Source organism: Odontomachus brunneus, unplaced genomic scaffold, assembly GCF_010583005.1.
Source record: "Odontomachus brunneus isolate Ranch 3 - 2012 unplaced genomic scaffold, Obru_v1 Obru_scaffold_064, whole genome shotgun sequence".
NCBI lineage: Eukaryota > Metazoa > Arthropoda > Insecta > Hymenoptera > Formicidae > Odontomachus > Odontomachus brunneus.
This window is the reverse complement of record NW_022639514.1, coordinates 644717-660472: the sequence shown is the minus strand read 5'-3', so window position 1 is coordinate 660472 and position 15756 is coordinate 644717. Positions and strand designations below refer to the sequence as shown.

Below are 15756 nucleotides of genomic sequence, written 5' to 3'. Positions count from 1 at the left end.
ATATATATATATATATATATATATATATATATATATATGTTTCTAAATTCTGCAAACAAGTAAATAAGTTCCATTAGTTAACATAAGAACAATAACTTTGAATATAGTTCTTGTTAACATTAATTCTCACCAATGAATAATCTATCGAGTTCCTTATTTTTTCTAAATTTTTTCTCCATGTGATTTATATTCTCGGAGAAGTGCAAGGGCTACATTTGCTAATTTTATAATAAGGTTCGATGATTGTAAAGGCATTACGAATTTATTATTTATATGCGAAATGTGTAATGTGTTAAAGTGTGTGTACTTTTCTGCATGTATGAGTGTATATAGTATTGAAAAATCTTTACGATTATTCGTACATATATCGTAATTATCCGACAATGAATAATCGAACAATTGAGACAGTGCATTAATTTTCTCTTATAAAAACAGTAAGGGGAAAAAAAAAAATATATATATATATATATATATATATATATATATATATATATATATATATATATATATAGTTTCTGCTGTAGAATTGAAGAAAGAATAAATATTTATTCATTTTTCTGAAAAGAGGACTAAACGAAATGGCAATTCAGCACTTCAGATTACCTATCCTTTAGGAATCATTGTACGTGCGTGTTGCGTTATGTTATTTTTCTATTAAAACAAAATAGCATCTCGATATATTTTCTACTTTTGTATTTTACATATATAGAATGAACGTGGGTCTTAGCGCTCTATATCACCGGGTAGCAATGCATGTCGATATAACAGTAAAGAACAGTTATAAAATTAACATGAATAAAGACACTAATCTGTACATTAACTATATTTATGGATTCGATAACAAAAACCATATTAAGAACAGATGAGAAAGAATAGATATATAAGTATCAAAAAGAGATATTTTCTCACACTTCCAACCAAAGTTAAATAGCAAGTTTTAAATAAGCGCTATTTTATTATTGATGGCATTAATATGATCATTAGGATGTTACCTGTCATTAATGTACGCGCGTAAAACGTCTATTATAGAGTAATATTATTCGTTACATCTTTCATAATTCGGCCTATTTCTTGTTAATTGAAAGATCAAACGTTTCATCATCAACGTTGATTAATTTTAGCCAGTGATTTAAGAGATTTATCGCTTTTTCCTAGATTTATGATAATACTGGCTATAATATAATCAGAGAATTAATTAGTTACAGTTAGTGCCCGCCTTTAGTAGGACCAGCTATTAAATAAACTTATCGATGTTCTTATTCGTATTTTTATGGGAGAATATCCAATCCATTCAACTATTTTTAAACATTTTCCAAAAATTCTTGGTATTGTGAGGAAGGATGAATGTTAAAGTTAAGATTAGAAAAGATTAATATAACTACATCATAAACAATGATTTGAATGAAATAAGTAAATATATGAAGAATGAATTTGTATATGACGAAAGTAAATTACGGAGAACTGAATTACTTTCCGAACTTATCTCTATCCATGATATACATGTTTATTTATAAAATATATAGATTCATTTTTTGAAGATTTTATAAAGTTAAATTTCTAAATGTCGTCATATGCTATTTGTAATGTCACTGTAAAATTTCTTTTATAAGAAACGGTGAAATATATTTTTATAGCAGATTATTGTATAATCAATATAATATAAAAGAGATATAACTATTGCTTGTATTAAAAAAATAATATCACCTGAAATTGTATGTAAAACTGTTTTGTTTTCTACAAATAAAATGATTTGTTATATAGCATGTATATATTTGTTACATTTAGCTTATATAGAAGTATAGTATATTGTACTTTTTAATATTTTGGATGGCACTTGTGTTTATAATTAAGGTTTTTCTTGATGGATGTAATTATATTAAATAAATCATAATTTGTAAGGAAATGCTGTAATATATTATGTGCAGGAATAAAAAAACATTGCGTTTCAATTTAGATACAAAATGTTACATTGGTCCCTAAACACAAAATAATTAATTACATAATTTAGAAAACGAATGGCACTATATAATTAAATTCTTTAATTTTTAAATATATATATATATATATATATATATATATATATAAATAATTAAGACTTCGATTATATAAATAAAACTGACGGCAAAACTAAGAACTGTATTCAGAAGTGCAACTTAACATATATACATATATATATGTTTATAAATTTTGCAAACAAGTAAACAAGTTCCATTAGTTAACGTAAGAACAATAACTAAATACAGTTCTTGTTAACATTGTCACCGTAAGTAATGAATAATCTATCGAGTCTCCTATTTTTTTCTTATCGTGCATTAAATGTAAATATCAATATAGTACACGACATATATTAATTCTTCAGCGATATATATAGTTTTGTAAAACTTTTAATAAATAAAGCACTAATCTCTTTGGTATATATGTATATAATGAGACTCAAATGATAATAATGAAAAACGTAATAAATAGCTTGTATCAACGTTATAAACGACTATTTCTGATGTTTATAAATTTGTAAAGCTTTTTGTGTAACTAAAAAAAAATATCGCCTGTTTAAATCGGCACCCTGATCAATCCTATAAAGCACTCTTTATAATCCACTTAAATTTCTATTCTGATTTTATGCTCAATTAGAAGAGTTTGTCATGGTATCATTAACCATACGATAACCGTATAATCGATATTGTAGGTAAATAATTTATTTCAATGTAATTATAAGACAAGTATGTAAAGAATATGCAGTATATATGCTGCACACTTTTTCATTTAATATATTTGTAAACAATCAATATTGTATATAATTTTTAAAATAAGTTAACATATAAGACTATAGTCTCGTTGTTAACTAGTGTTATAAACAGTAACTCATATAATTTTTTTTTACCACTAGATCACAATGGCTTCATAATATTTAGACAGTAACTATCAATAAAATCGCGATAAAAATATAACTACTGGTAATTATTTTATAAAAATCGAATTCGTGAAATAAATTATAATATTGTAACAAACAGATGCAAAAAGCTAACTATTTCAACTATATTTAACGTATGTCTTTCACATCATCGTTAATATTGTTATATTATTGTTATTGATAGCAATTCGTTTAAAGATGGCCAGTATAAAGTGTGTAAAAAGTTTCGAAAGAGAGAGTTTTTTCATTACAATTAAAGCTATGTATACGTGTTTCATATCAAAATTTATAAAAATATGCATTTATCACGAATATATATGTATATATATATTCAAAGCCATACCAAAAGAAAAAAATCTTTGATCGAAAGAACTAATGGACGCATTACTAGGGCATACTATAGTTATTAATATGCAGTAGGCATGTGTCAAATACAACGGAACAAATCTTGAAACATTCGCTGAATACTTATTATAAACTGAATGTTTTTTCAAATTTTCAAGATTATCTTCATAAATACTATTATTTATTCAGGCTATTTGCCCATGTCATGGGATTTCAAATTTCCTAAAGAAAACGGTTAGGCAACAGTTCCCCGCAAAATTGGAGGGAATAATGTTGGTACCAAGGAAAATCTCTACACGATATAATTTAAAGATTTGTTCTTTGTAACTGCACACTGCTGAACTAATGCAAAAGGTTAGAGTGAGAAAACGTATACTTGTCTCACTTCAATTTATTGCACCAGTTCAGCAGTGCAGTTACAAAGAACAAATCTTTAAATTATATCGTGTAGAGATTTTTCTTGATAGTAACATTATCCCCTCCACTTTTCAGGAAACTGTTGCCTAACCAAGAAAACAACAAAAGACTCTCTGCTACAGGAAAATACAAATAAATATACTGATATGTACTAATAAATTACGTTTCTCGTCATATTTTTCGTCACATGCGCACTGTAAATCATAGAATGCCATGTCCTTTAAATTCGGACTAATTTTTGGATTTCTTTTTTTTTATCATATAGCACTGCTTGCTCAGTACAAATAGATTAATACCTTTTGGTCTACGGAGTACACACATTGGTTTTTGTGTCGTAATAATGTTAACCTATATACTTATTCGTTTATCTTAAACTGAAAGAAAGGCACAAAGAAATATTATAATGCTAACTCTAGAGAATGGTAACTCCGCTAAAGATCGATACAAAAATTAACGCGTTTACAAACGTGGATGGACGCTTATTCTGTTCACAACTCTTGGCAAGATGGACAAATGAGGCGTCTACGCGGTCGACGAATCCTCGACATTTTCATCATTATTGGGAGAAAGTACGATCATCGTATTTATATTGTAAGCCGGTCTTTTCGGTTTCGGAGGAGGCGTCGGCGGTTTCGAGTGACCGTCTTGGTCATCAGTGGGCGTCGGCAGCTTATTCTTCGTCCATTGTCCCAACGATTTTTTACTGTTTAAGGCCGCGCTTTGATGAGAGGATAACTCATCCGAAAGGTTACCGTAATCAGCTTCGCGTGTTTTAATCGGTAAGGGCGGCGGCGGGTCATCCTCGGACGCCGTACTGTCAGTAGTACCGACGCTGTCTCTATTTCCCTGACCCAAACTGCTTGAGTCCAGTCCATTATTCACGTTCCTTAGATAATGCTGAGATTGTCCAGACCATCGATTGCTTACTCTTCGTTCTTTCTCCACTTCTGATCTCAGAGGACGTTTCGGTGTGAGCTGCGCGTAAAAGTATGCGAATGTAGTAACGTGAAAATCAAGCGAGCGAAAAAACAGCAAAATTCGATGCTCCTACATCGTATTCGCGTATGAGTTTTGCGTCGTGATAGCATTAGTCTATATTTATTCGTTAGGACATTATTTTTACGACTTAGGGACGTTTTTTTACTACTAATGGGGTAACAATATCGCAATTACATTTTTTAAATAACGCGCGATAACAAATACAATTCTTACCTTTATCATTACTCTACTTTAAAAAGGACATATAGACTGAGCAAAAGCAGATCTTAAAAAAAAAAATCTCTAAAACTTTGTGAGAAAAAATTACGGAAATTGTAACGTTATTTTTCTGTTATTCTGTTATTTATCTCAATCTGAAAGAAGAGCACACAAAGAAATACACTAAAACGCTAAATCTGTAAAATGGGGACTCTATTAAAGATCAATACAAATATTAACGCGGTTGCAAATATAGGTGAACGCTTATTATATCTATACGTTTACCTCTTGACGAAGCTCGAATACAGGTGCTGTGTGGAGATTAGATAGTAACGATGTGATGGACGTCGTTGAACTGTGAGATATATCGGTTGTTGTGTACCACTGGCTGGTCGGCTGATCAGTTTTCGTTACCGTTACGGAATCACTCTTTCGTGAACTTCTGCGCTTTGTGTCCTTCTTCTTATATGTTCCTGGACTTGGACTTCCCAAGGCCTTTTGCAAAGAGGCCGTAGACAAGATATGCGAACGCACTGAGTTATTCCTACAGATTAAAAATATTTAAAGTTACGAGATGACTGTCAATCAAGTAGACCTCTAATAGAACAAGGCAAACAGATGAAAGTAAATTATTAGCGATTGAATAATACAATACGTAACGTTATTAGATAAACAAGCAATAATTTCATAATCAAACAAGTAAATTTATAATTATTACAGAAATACGTAAAATTTGTGAATTATATGCGCTGCACTTTTGTTTGTTAAGCTGTAGTAATTAGTGTGATAAGATGTCTAGAAATAATAGAGATATCATTCGTTTTTTGTTTTCGCATCTATAACAAGTGCGTATCTTTAATTACCTATCGTAGTTATTGTAGATTTAGGAAGTTTAGCAGATTGGCAGTTGAAGAAGATACATATTCCAGGAACAGATTTGATGATAGTATAAAAAAATGCAAAACAGAACCATGCAGAAATGAAAAGCAAGAGATAAATATAAAATATAGAAAAGTATTAAATACTAGAATAATAAGTAAATAAAAGAATTAATTCAACATTATTTATATATGTGTATAAAAAACGCATATTAAAAATAATATAATTTAATAATAATATAATTTCTTATAAAGGAATACGAAGCATTTGAAACAGCTTTTATTGTCTTATTGTATGTTTTACCTAGATATAGATTTAAAATTTGCATTTTATATTTGTTATTCTTTCAATGCTGCTCGTATTCCGACTTATTGTTATCAATCTATTTTATTATTTATTAGTGTGTCTTACACCTACTCTCGAGATATACATACATATAAAATAATATAAAATAAATTAGTGCATGCGTGTATGTATGGCATAGAGAATGTATATAATTTTCGAAATTTTAATAAAAAGAAACTGAGTGGTGTATACATATATTGATATTTCTTTAAATAAAACAAAACGGTAAATGAAAATGTATATAAGAGTGCTAAGTGCGAAGAAAAGATAATAAGGTATTATTTGAGAGTTTATCAGGTCCAACAGCAATATTCCTGAAATCATATCGCACTCTTTTCTATCATGTTCTACATAGCATTTTATATTTTTTAATTTTTAATTTCCGCAGCTCCATATGTTTTTGGTAGCGTATGACAAATACATGCATGTATTATTAAGAATTACTAGATTAATAAAAATTTTATTAGTAATTATATATATAAAAGTGTTCTCTCTTTCTTAAGAAAGAATCTAGATATTTATATTATATAAGATCTCCACACACATATGACATGTTTTTGTCAATGTGTACACAGGGGTTATTGACGTCGATCCTTTCACAGTTAACTTACCTATATAAATAAAAATGATCGAATTGTGTTAACTTAATGTTAGTTAGCGTTGAAATTAGATTAAACACTGATATGACATTACCTTGATAAATTGACGCTTTGAGCACCACTCGGGGGTGTGCTGTTGTTAAAATTGAACGATGCAAGCGACTTGAACGTTGCGACTTGGGATCTTGTAAGTGAGGATACCCTGGAGTGAGTTTGATAGCTGAACGGGATAATTACAAGGTAACCGTATAACTATTCTATAATTTATACAGTGTCTCAAATAAATCGCGTTCTAAATTCTCTGTCTAGTACATATATATAAGGTATGTTTAGATTATTTTTTACTTATTGCGGGTAGATACAGTCGACACCGTTTAAGAAATACATTACATAGGATACTCATCGTTTACCACGAATAAATAATTGGATTTGATGTCGCTTTTTATATGAACTGATTTGTTAGCATATTTCTTTTTTTTTTTAAATATCGCTTTACGTCGATACGCAATTAAACGATTATAATGATGATTTAACACTGACATGCATCAGTTACTTTTGTGTTAGTATTCGTTCATAAACATACAAATTCATTTCCACGAATATGAGCATGCTCCGCGGACATAAAAAAGCATTAATAGAGACACTTACTCTGTGTTAGTCATATTTGACTCGGACAGACAATGATTATCTCCTCTTGAAGTCGGTGGTCTTCGCATGGTTACAGTTTGTGTTAAGCTTTCGATTTGCAAGTCGCACGTCTATTGCAGAATATATAATGAATTACATAAATTGCTAATTTACAAAAAATGTACATTTTTTTATATATGAAAATCTAGATTGGAAAGTTACTTGTTACTGTTATAAGTTATCTTTTTTCAATAACGATGTTATTTTTCTTTTTTCGTTAATAATAACGTAACATTAACGTTAATATTTTTGAGTAAAGATAACATCGTTACTTTATTGAATATGTGTATATATATATATATATATATATATATATATATATATATATATATATATATATATATATATATTGAATATATGTATGTAGAATAGACAAAAGCGAATCCTAAAAAATATTCTTTAGAGCTCGATAATAAAAGTAACAAAAATTTTAACGAGAAATACTGTTACAGCAGCATGCCACTGAGAGATTGCCCCGTATCGGTTAATATTGATTGAAATGTTTTTCACAGAGGCTGCGTTCCGATATTTATTTCCAGTACTGAAAATTTATGATACACATAATATAAACTATAAATTTTTAGTACTGAGAGTAAAGTAAATATCAGGACGCAGCCAGAAAATCAATACGAAGACAAACAGATAAAAAAGATGCACGATTTTCGTGACAAGCCAACTGATTGGAGAAAAAGTCGGTTTCGAACTTGACAGCTGAGCAGATGTAACAAGAGAAATATTAGTTGATTGTTCTTTCTTTAATAATTATGTTCCTTAATTATGCATCAGCAGTGAATCATTTATTCACGACGCGAGTAACTGCAACAATGTTACTTCTTGAATAATGATAACGCATTACTTTTCAAAAGTAACTTTCTCAATTTTGATGAAAAAGTACTGACAATAATAGAAACTTACTCTTTTTCCGTATTTAGTTTCCACATGAGTACGCATCGATGTGAAACACTGTTCTAAACGATTATGAAATGGCGCCAACTCAGTAGGTGCTCGCGTTTTATGCAATTGAAGACCTACGCTGAGTAGAGGAATTTGTTCCGCGATGAGACCTTCTAACTTAAGAAGATCAGAGCTCTCCTCTGGATGGTTACTCTTATACTCCGAGTTGAGGAAAGCTTTTTCATAGTTATCGATACCACCCATAACAGCAGGATCCAATATGCCATTTAATTTCATACTCAGAGGGTTTAGTGGGAAACTAGGATCGCTTCTGTACAGAAACAACATATACTGTATACAATATACTGTATATCTTTAGCATAATTGAAAAGTACGCTAATAATAAATTAAATAAGAAATTAATAATAATTAGAAATAAGAAATATAAAATTAAGAAATTAAGAAATAAGAAATATAAAATTAAGAAATTAAGAAATATAAAATTAATAATAATTACAAAGAGTAAACGAGTAAACTAGTAAACGAGTAATACACTAGCTATCCTAACAGTTGTATCCAGTATAAATTATAAAAGAATGTTGTACAAACTTGTGAGCAATAATGAGGTCTCTCAATGCAGTATTTGTAGCTTCCATAGTTTCAATTGCATTTCTCAGGGGGCTGACTAAGTATGTCTCGCTAGATGTTATAGGAAACCATCGAAGAATTCCCGGCAATGGATAGCTTGTTACAAGTACTGTCCTTTCTAACCATAACGAAGCAAACTCGTTACTACTGCTAGTGCCAACATTTGCTTCTTTTTCTTTGTCGCTACCAGCTGACAACGTTGAAAGAATCTCTTTCCTCGGTGCGGGTCTTGAAAATCTGAAGCGCTGTACGTCGTTTACACGATGATACCTGAAAGATGAGTTACAAAGCATGAAAAACGAATAATAATTTTATTAAATGAATAAAGTGTAAAGTGAACAAAGTGAATAAAATTGTAAAGTGAAGTGAATAATTTTAAGTTCTATGTTTGTTTCCTGACGACATATTAAACATGTACCTTAAAACAGCGTCCGCAGTAACTGGTTTGCCACTAAGCCGATGTCTCTTTTCATCCATCAATGGCTCTACTTTGTTGATTTGTACATACTGATGATTAGATTCCAACATTTCTGTGGTAGGCGGAGACAATTTGCTCATTTGCTCTGCATTAGGTAACTGATTCAGTGTTCTTGAGCAAAAATCGCTTAGCCGTTCGTACTCCTTTCCCCGATAAACAAATACCTATCGCAAATAAAAGATCAAATAAGAATGAAGTCGGATAAAAAACTTATCTGATAATATCTACACGTAAAAAAAACACATCTAAATACCTTATTTTGAAGAAACACAGGGTGTCCTTTGCCATAGTACGCAACTCTGAAATATTCTGGTTCAGGTCTTAACTGTTTCACTATGGCATCGTAAAATTTGGCCATGCGTGTCAATAGTATAGACAATTGTAAGTAATCGAATGTTTCTTCCTCATATTGTGATACTAATTCCTTACAAACGGCAAGAGCACATTCCCACATTCTCCCTTTATCAAAATATTCGATGATGTTTTTATACAATGCTTCTTTTAGTTCACGGTGAGTTTGGCATAATGGATATCTGAAAAATAACAATTATTTTATTATTATAATTATATAATTATTTAATATTTACTTGATTAATACACAGCAAGCTTAATAAACTATAAACCATAATTAAATATAAACCATCTGTTTGATAATATTACCTATGCGATATTAACAAAGGAGACAAAGGTTGATCACTCCATTCTAATAATTGGCTGTGAAGCTTCAAAGAATAAGCTGCTTCTGTATAATTATCGCATTCTAGATGTAGTTCACACAGCTTGTTTACATATCTGTAAATAAATAAGTTTTATTAAATTTACATTAAAAGTCATTACATTATTTTGCAGTTGTAATATAAAATATCCAATAGAAAACAGTAATAATAAATAAATAATAATTGTTAATCGGGCCTAAAAAATAATTAAGTAACTTAAGTTTAATAATAAAGAATTAGAAACGCGCGAAGAGAGAAAAACGATTTTTTACTTACCTGATATACATCTCTTTTCTGTTAATCTCGGAATAGAATTCTAACAAATTCACAGTACAAAGCATACGATGTTCTTGCGATTCAGCGTGAATAATATCACGATATTGCAACAAGCGTTCCATGAGTTTAGCAATGGTGTCCACAAAGCGTAAACCTTGTTCTCGCATTGTGGAATGTTTTTCACACAACGAACCCATGACATGAGACCAAAGTGTGCGAAATTGCTCATCACCTCTGCCTCCTTCTACCTAGAAATTAATTTAAAATTAAAAAATTTTTTAATTTAAAAATTAACCGGGAAATATATTAAATTCTAATATAATACAATAAAATAATGAAATAAAATATTATTAAAATATATAGATATATTATTAAATATATAGATTTGATGACAGTACAAACTGAATGAGAGAGAGATTATATAAGATATTTTGTCACTTTGCACTGACAAAACTACTTATTTTAGCATTTAAAAATAATAAAAACAATACCAGGATATCTAATTTTGCAATCATTTCGTTTTCGTATTCCATGAAATTAGCTTTAATATGAGCTGGATCACGTTTGGTATCCCCATATCCTTCCACTATGCGTGAGCTATAGTATTCGCATTGCATCATGTCGAAAAAGATGGGAATAGTAGCTTTTCTTAACTCAGTTTCCGGTATTAATGCCATTTCGAGAATTGCACCAACTAAAGCAGGTACAAAGAGTATTTTGTGTTGCCCTAAGTTGAACCACATTGATCGGATTTCGAATGCAGTTTCTCTGTAATGTGCAACATGTGTAGTTGATATTAATTTAAGAAGTTAATATTAATTAAGAAGTTGATATTAATTTTTCACGTTCTCTATCCTTTTATACAATATTTAATATAAAAATCTAAACATAGGATGTCAGCTATGAATAATTTGTCTCGAAAAACATTAAAATGAACAGTATTCTTCTTACTTGATCTCATGGTTCTTTAATATTTCGATACTGTCGGATATACTAGGTAGTTATAACATGACATGAGAAACATACCTGCGCATATCGTTATAACGTGCAATAATGCGGTTTCGTTTCGCTGGTGTGAATACTTCTAATTGCAAGGCAGGTTGAGTTAGGAATGCAATAGCGCAATGGAAGAAATTTGACCAGGCTTGCTGTTCGAACTCAGTAAAAAAATAATCTCTAATAGTGCCCGAGAAATATCGTAAGGATTTCAAGATAACACTATTTTGGAGCATAATCATTTCACACCAGTCCCCTGGAAATACACTTCTGGAAACTAAATCTTTGAAGACCAACAATATCTCCATCAGAAAATCTAGTAAGTCGATTCTTGTTCCAAAATGATTAATATATACTTCATAATGGTGTTGCGTCATTTGTCTGAAAAATCAGTAAAAAATGAAAGATGCTTATCGTTCTTTCGCAAATTTCTTTGCAACGGTTCATATTTTAAGATTTTGAGAATACCTAAATATGGCCAGCATAACCGAGACTAAATTTCCTACCAAGGGATTTTCTCTGTCAATCGATATAACAGTCTGTATAATAGTACGTAACGCTGTTAACATTATCTCCTTGACATCCAAAATTGTGCTACCTATGTTTTTTCTGAAGGTCAATTCCAAGATGTCAGATAATATCTTGACGCATAATTCCACCTATAGAGACACAAAGGCAGACTTAAAAATTAGATCGCTTGAATTATATTTATCTGTATCGAGTCGCGAAAACTTATCATAAGAATATATGAACCCGTGTGTTTATTAAATTAGTATGCGTGACAAATATCACTCTGCGATCTAATACACTCACATAAAAACTAACTCATGTTGATTGATGTAACAAGAATCAACGATCCTAAAAATGTAATGCAACACAACAGGCGGGTGCAAAGTATATCATAGTTCTGTGTTAAACAGTCTCACCAAATAGGCGGTTTTATCTCTGTAGGAGATTTTAAAATTCCTTGCATTTAGGACAAAAATTACCTCTTCTCTACCGGAGTAGTCGCGATGCTGCTTGAGCTGGTGCCGATTTTCGCCGAGCAACCTGGCTACCTTCGCCACGCTCTTTCCAGGCGTACTTGATAGCCCCTTTAAACGCCAATAACCAAAACCAAACCGTACAAAAAAAAAAAAGAATGAAATAACCATTGTTAGCTAAAAAACAATGCTGCTTCCTAAGACGTACACAACTGCATTTTTCGAAATTTCCCAGCACCAGCTGACGTGAGTATAAAATCACATGCACAATAAGGATGCAATCACTAAACAATGCAATGTATCGATAGTATAATATTGAATCACACAATAAGTAGTTTCGGACTTTCCAATAGATTTTCCATGCGAAAAAATTCGAAATTACTTATTGTACAATCTAATACATGCAGGGTGTCTGACGGTAGATGAGAAAACGCTCGTGTGTGCATATAGATTGTTACATTGAACAAAAATGTCCATTTTGCAAATAATTACATAGATTTTAGAGTTATTAATTAAAGAAAACAGGCAAACGTAATTACGCGTGATAACTAAAAAATGTATGTAGTTACTTGCAAAATGATAGAGGACTTTTTTGTTCAGTTCGACCGAATGTACAAGCACACAACGGAAGTCATACTTACCGTCACACCCTGCATCACATCGTACGAGATGTATCATTTTTCTTTAATGAACCCTCCATTGCCCTCGTGTGATACAAACGCTTAGTTGAAATTTTATTTTCTAATTATATAAAAATGACTTAATAATTGATTTTAAAACTTTCTGACTTTCCATTTAGAACTTTTTAGATTATATTTGTATGGTCGTTTTTCTTAATCTTGTTAGTATAATTTTTACTAATAGACATTAACCTTCCATTGCTTTTGTATAAGCGTTCAGTTGAAATTTTATTTTCTAATTGTATAAAAGTAGTTGGCTTTGAAATTTTCTGGGTTTTTGTTTAGAATTTTTAAGATTATATTTGTATGGTCGTTTTCTTAATTCCATTAGTATAACTTTTATTAATAGACTCTGGAAGTATTAACGCGCTCGTAGCGACAGTAAATACATAAAGTTAATGCAACTAGTGCTGTTATTAAACTTAAGTTTTACTACATATCGATAGTAAATCAATGTTTTAATACATCTACTCGCTTTTATGAAGCTATATTAATGCAATAATAATTAAATTCTCATTTAAATTTAATTAATAACAGGCATTTCTCATACGAAAGCACTAACGATCGTCAACCAAACGTGGGCAATAGAGATTTAATAACACAAAATTTTACGTAAGTTGTTTGCAAAATAGTATAGGAATTTCGTGTTAAGTTTGATCTAATTTACACATGCACAACATTTTCTCATCTATCGTCGCACATCCTATACACGAAATTAATTTATGAAATCATAATTATGATTTCCTTGTGCTCAAATAAATTAACTAGATTATGAAATATTCCAGGGTTTCTGTCATAGAGAGATAATGAATCTAATAAAATTATATCTAATTAAATAATTTCATATCTTTAAAAGCCCGTTGTAAAATGCAGGATGAACATTATGCAGTACTCATATCCTTGGACAAACACATGCCACAATCTGAATTTTATGCTCTCAATAGACATACATCAATATGTCTTTTCTAACATGCTCTACTTTGAGACTAAGTATAAAGGATATCTTTTAATACGTTGTATTTTCAGTGAGAACTCTATCAAACTTATCAAGCTTCCAGTATAATTATAAATTTTTCCAAATCTTTGTAAAGATTTGGAAAATATCTGTATGACGAAAATATAAAATTTAAAATTTAGCACGATATTATATTCTTTAACTCTTAGTCTGGGCAATTTTGGGGAAATTTTATTAGTCTTCAAATTAGAATTTTTTCGTATATGTTAAAGGGTGGATAAGAAATATGAGACCCTTGCTATGCTACTGTAGTGGGTTCCTCAATCAAACTTTCTTTTCAAATTGGTTTTTCTTCTTATTTATAGTTATACAAAAATCATTTTTTGTATTTGAAGTTTTGAAAAAATATAAATTTTTAAATTTATTTTTAACAAAATTATATAAAATAATTACGAATAGTTATATAAATAATTACATAAAATAATATGATAAGAAAAGTCAAAATATAAGACAAAATATCTATTATTATTTACATCAATCTCAAGACATTAAAAATTATAAATGGAATAAATATATTTATATATTTATTTTTATCCTTATTTTCTAAACTTTTATGAAGAAAAATTTTAAATTCAAAAGTTCTTTTTATTAACTTGTGTGGAAAAGATAGCTAATAATAATGAAAATAATAATAATAATAATTGTAGTTGTATTCTACAAAATTGCTGTCACGCCATTTATAGTGGCTTCCCAGATTTCCCGGCTTTCCCAGATAAGAGTTAATATATAAATACCACAGAGTTATATCACAAAACAGGAAATAGGAATTTTATATAAGAAATGATTTATATAAAATTTCAAACAATAGTAAAAAGATATCCTCCATGTAAAAAGAGGATTTATTAAGATTCATAGAAAGATGCGTGGCGGGAGGAACGCAGGCTGCACGGAAAGCACGAATAATGACATTTAAATACATATTACATTTAACAATATTCAAAGCATGTAAAAACGATGTATGTTCCTATCAAACTTCGTAACATATAAAGATCTTTTATACACTCATGATAGTTTTAGTTATTGTTTTATAAACTTAAAACACATAAACAAGACTTTAATGAAAATATTCGAGTTGAAAATATACATATACTTTATGTATATACCTTGGTATAATTCATAATTTGTTAAACTTTTGAGAGAATTATATTTTTTTCAGCATTACAAAATTATATAACCATAATTCTCTAATGCATTAATTATGCATTTATGATGTAGTTAAAATTTTAACTTTACATGCTGTGGGAAGTATTATACAGTATAATTAGAATCTACTATGCAATAAACAATCAATCAATATTTATTAATTAAGTCGCGCTTACAAAATAGAAAATATATTTATTTTATTTAGTTTAATATAGAAAAAGAGTCGCAAACATTGCAAGTGTAATACTTTGTTGTTTATCGACTCTCTAGAAAAGTTACAATAAAATATAATAAAAAAAATATTGCTTTTAAATTTATGTAATATGTATGTGTAGGAAGAACGTATTGTAATATTCATTTTCATATGCACTAAAATTTTACTTATCTTTAATCAGTTTGTACGGATTACTCTGTGTGTGTGTGTGTGTGTGTGTGTGTGTGTGTGTGTGTGTGCGCGCGTGCGTGCGTGCGTGCGTGTGTGTGTGCATACATATATATATATATATATATATATATATATATATATATATATTTTTTTTTTTTTTTT

At 29.7% G+C, this 15756-nt stretch overlaps 1 protein-coding gene across 13 annotated transcripts in view; it reads right to left on the bottom strand.

The window, feature by feature from the left end:
- Positions 1-2725: 2725 nt before the first annotated feature.
- LOC116846464 (dedicator of cytokinesis protein 1) overlaps positions 2726-15756 on the bottom strand; it is an 18559-nt gene continuing 5528 nt past the window's right edge. For 3 of the 13 annotated variants that reach the window (XM_032820287.1, XM_032820288.1, XM_032820290.1), the window contains exons 10-23: positions 12378-12482; positions 11857-12047; positions 11419-11769; positions 10884-11160; positions 10393-10640; positions 10061-10192; positions 9654-9933; positions 9341-9564; positions 8884-9192; positions 8296-8605; positions 7342-7451; positions 6788-6913; positions 5156-5414; positions 2726-4648 (exon numbers count right to left, since the gene is read on the bottom strand). In XM_032820287.1, coding sequence (XP_032676178.1) covers positions 4196-4648; positions 5156-5414; positions 6788-6913; positions 7342-7451; positions 8296-8605; positions 8884-9192; positions 9341-9564; positions 9654-9933; positions 10061-10192; positions 10393-10640; positions 10884-11160; positions 11419-11769; positions 11857-12047; positions 12378-12482 — 3375 coding nt within the window. In that variant the 3' untranslated portion in view covers positions 2726-4195. The other 10 variants (XM_032820289.1, XM_032820292.1, XR_004378494.1 and 7 more) reach the window with 10 other exon arrangements.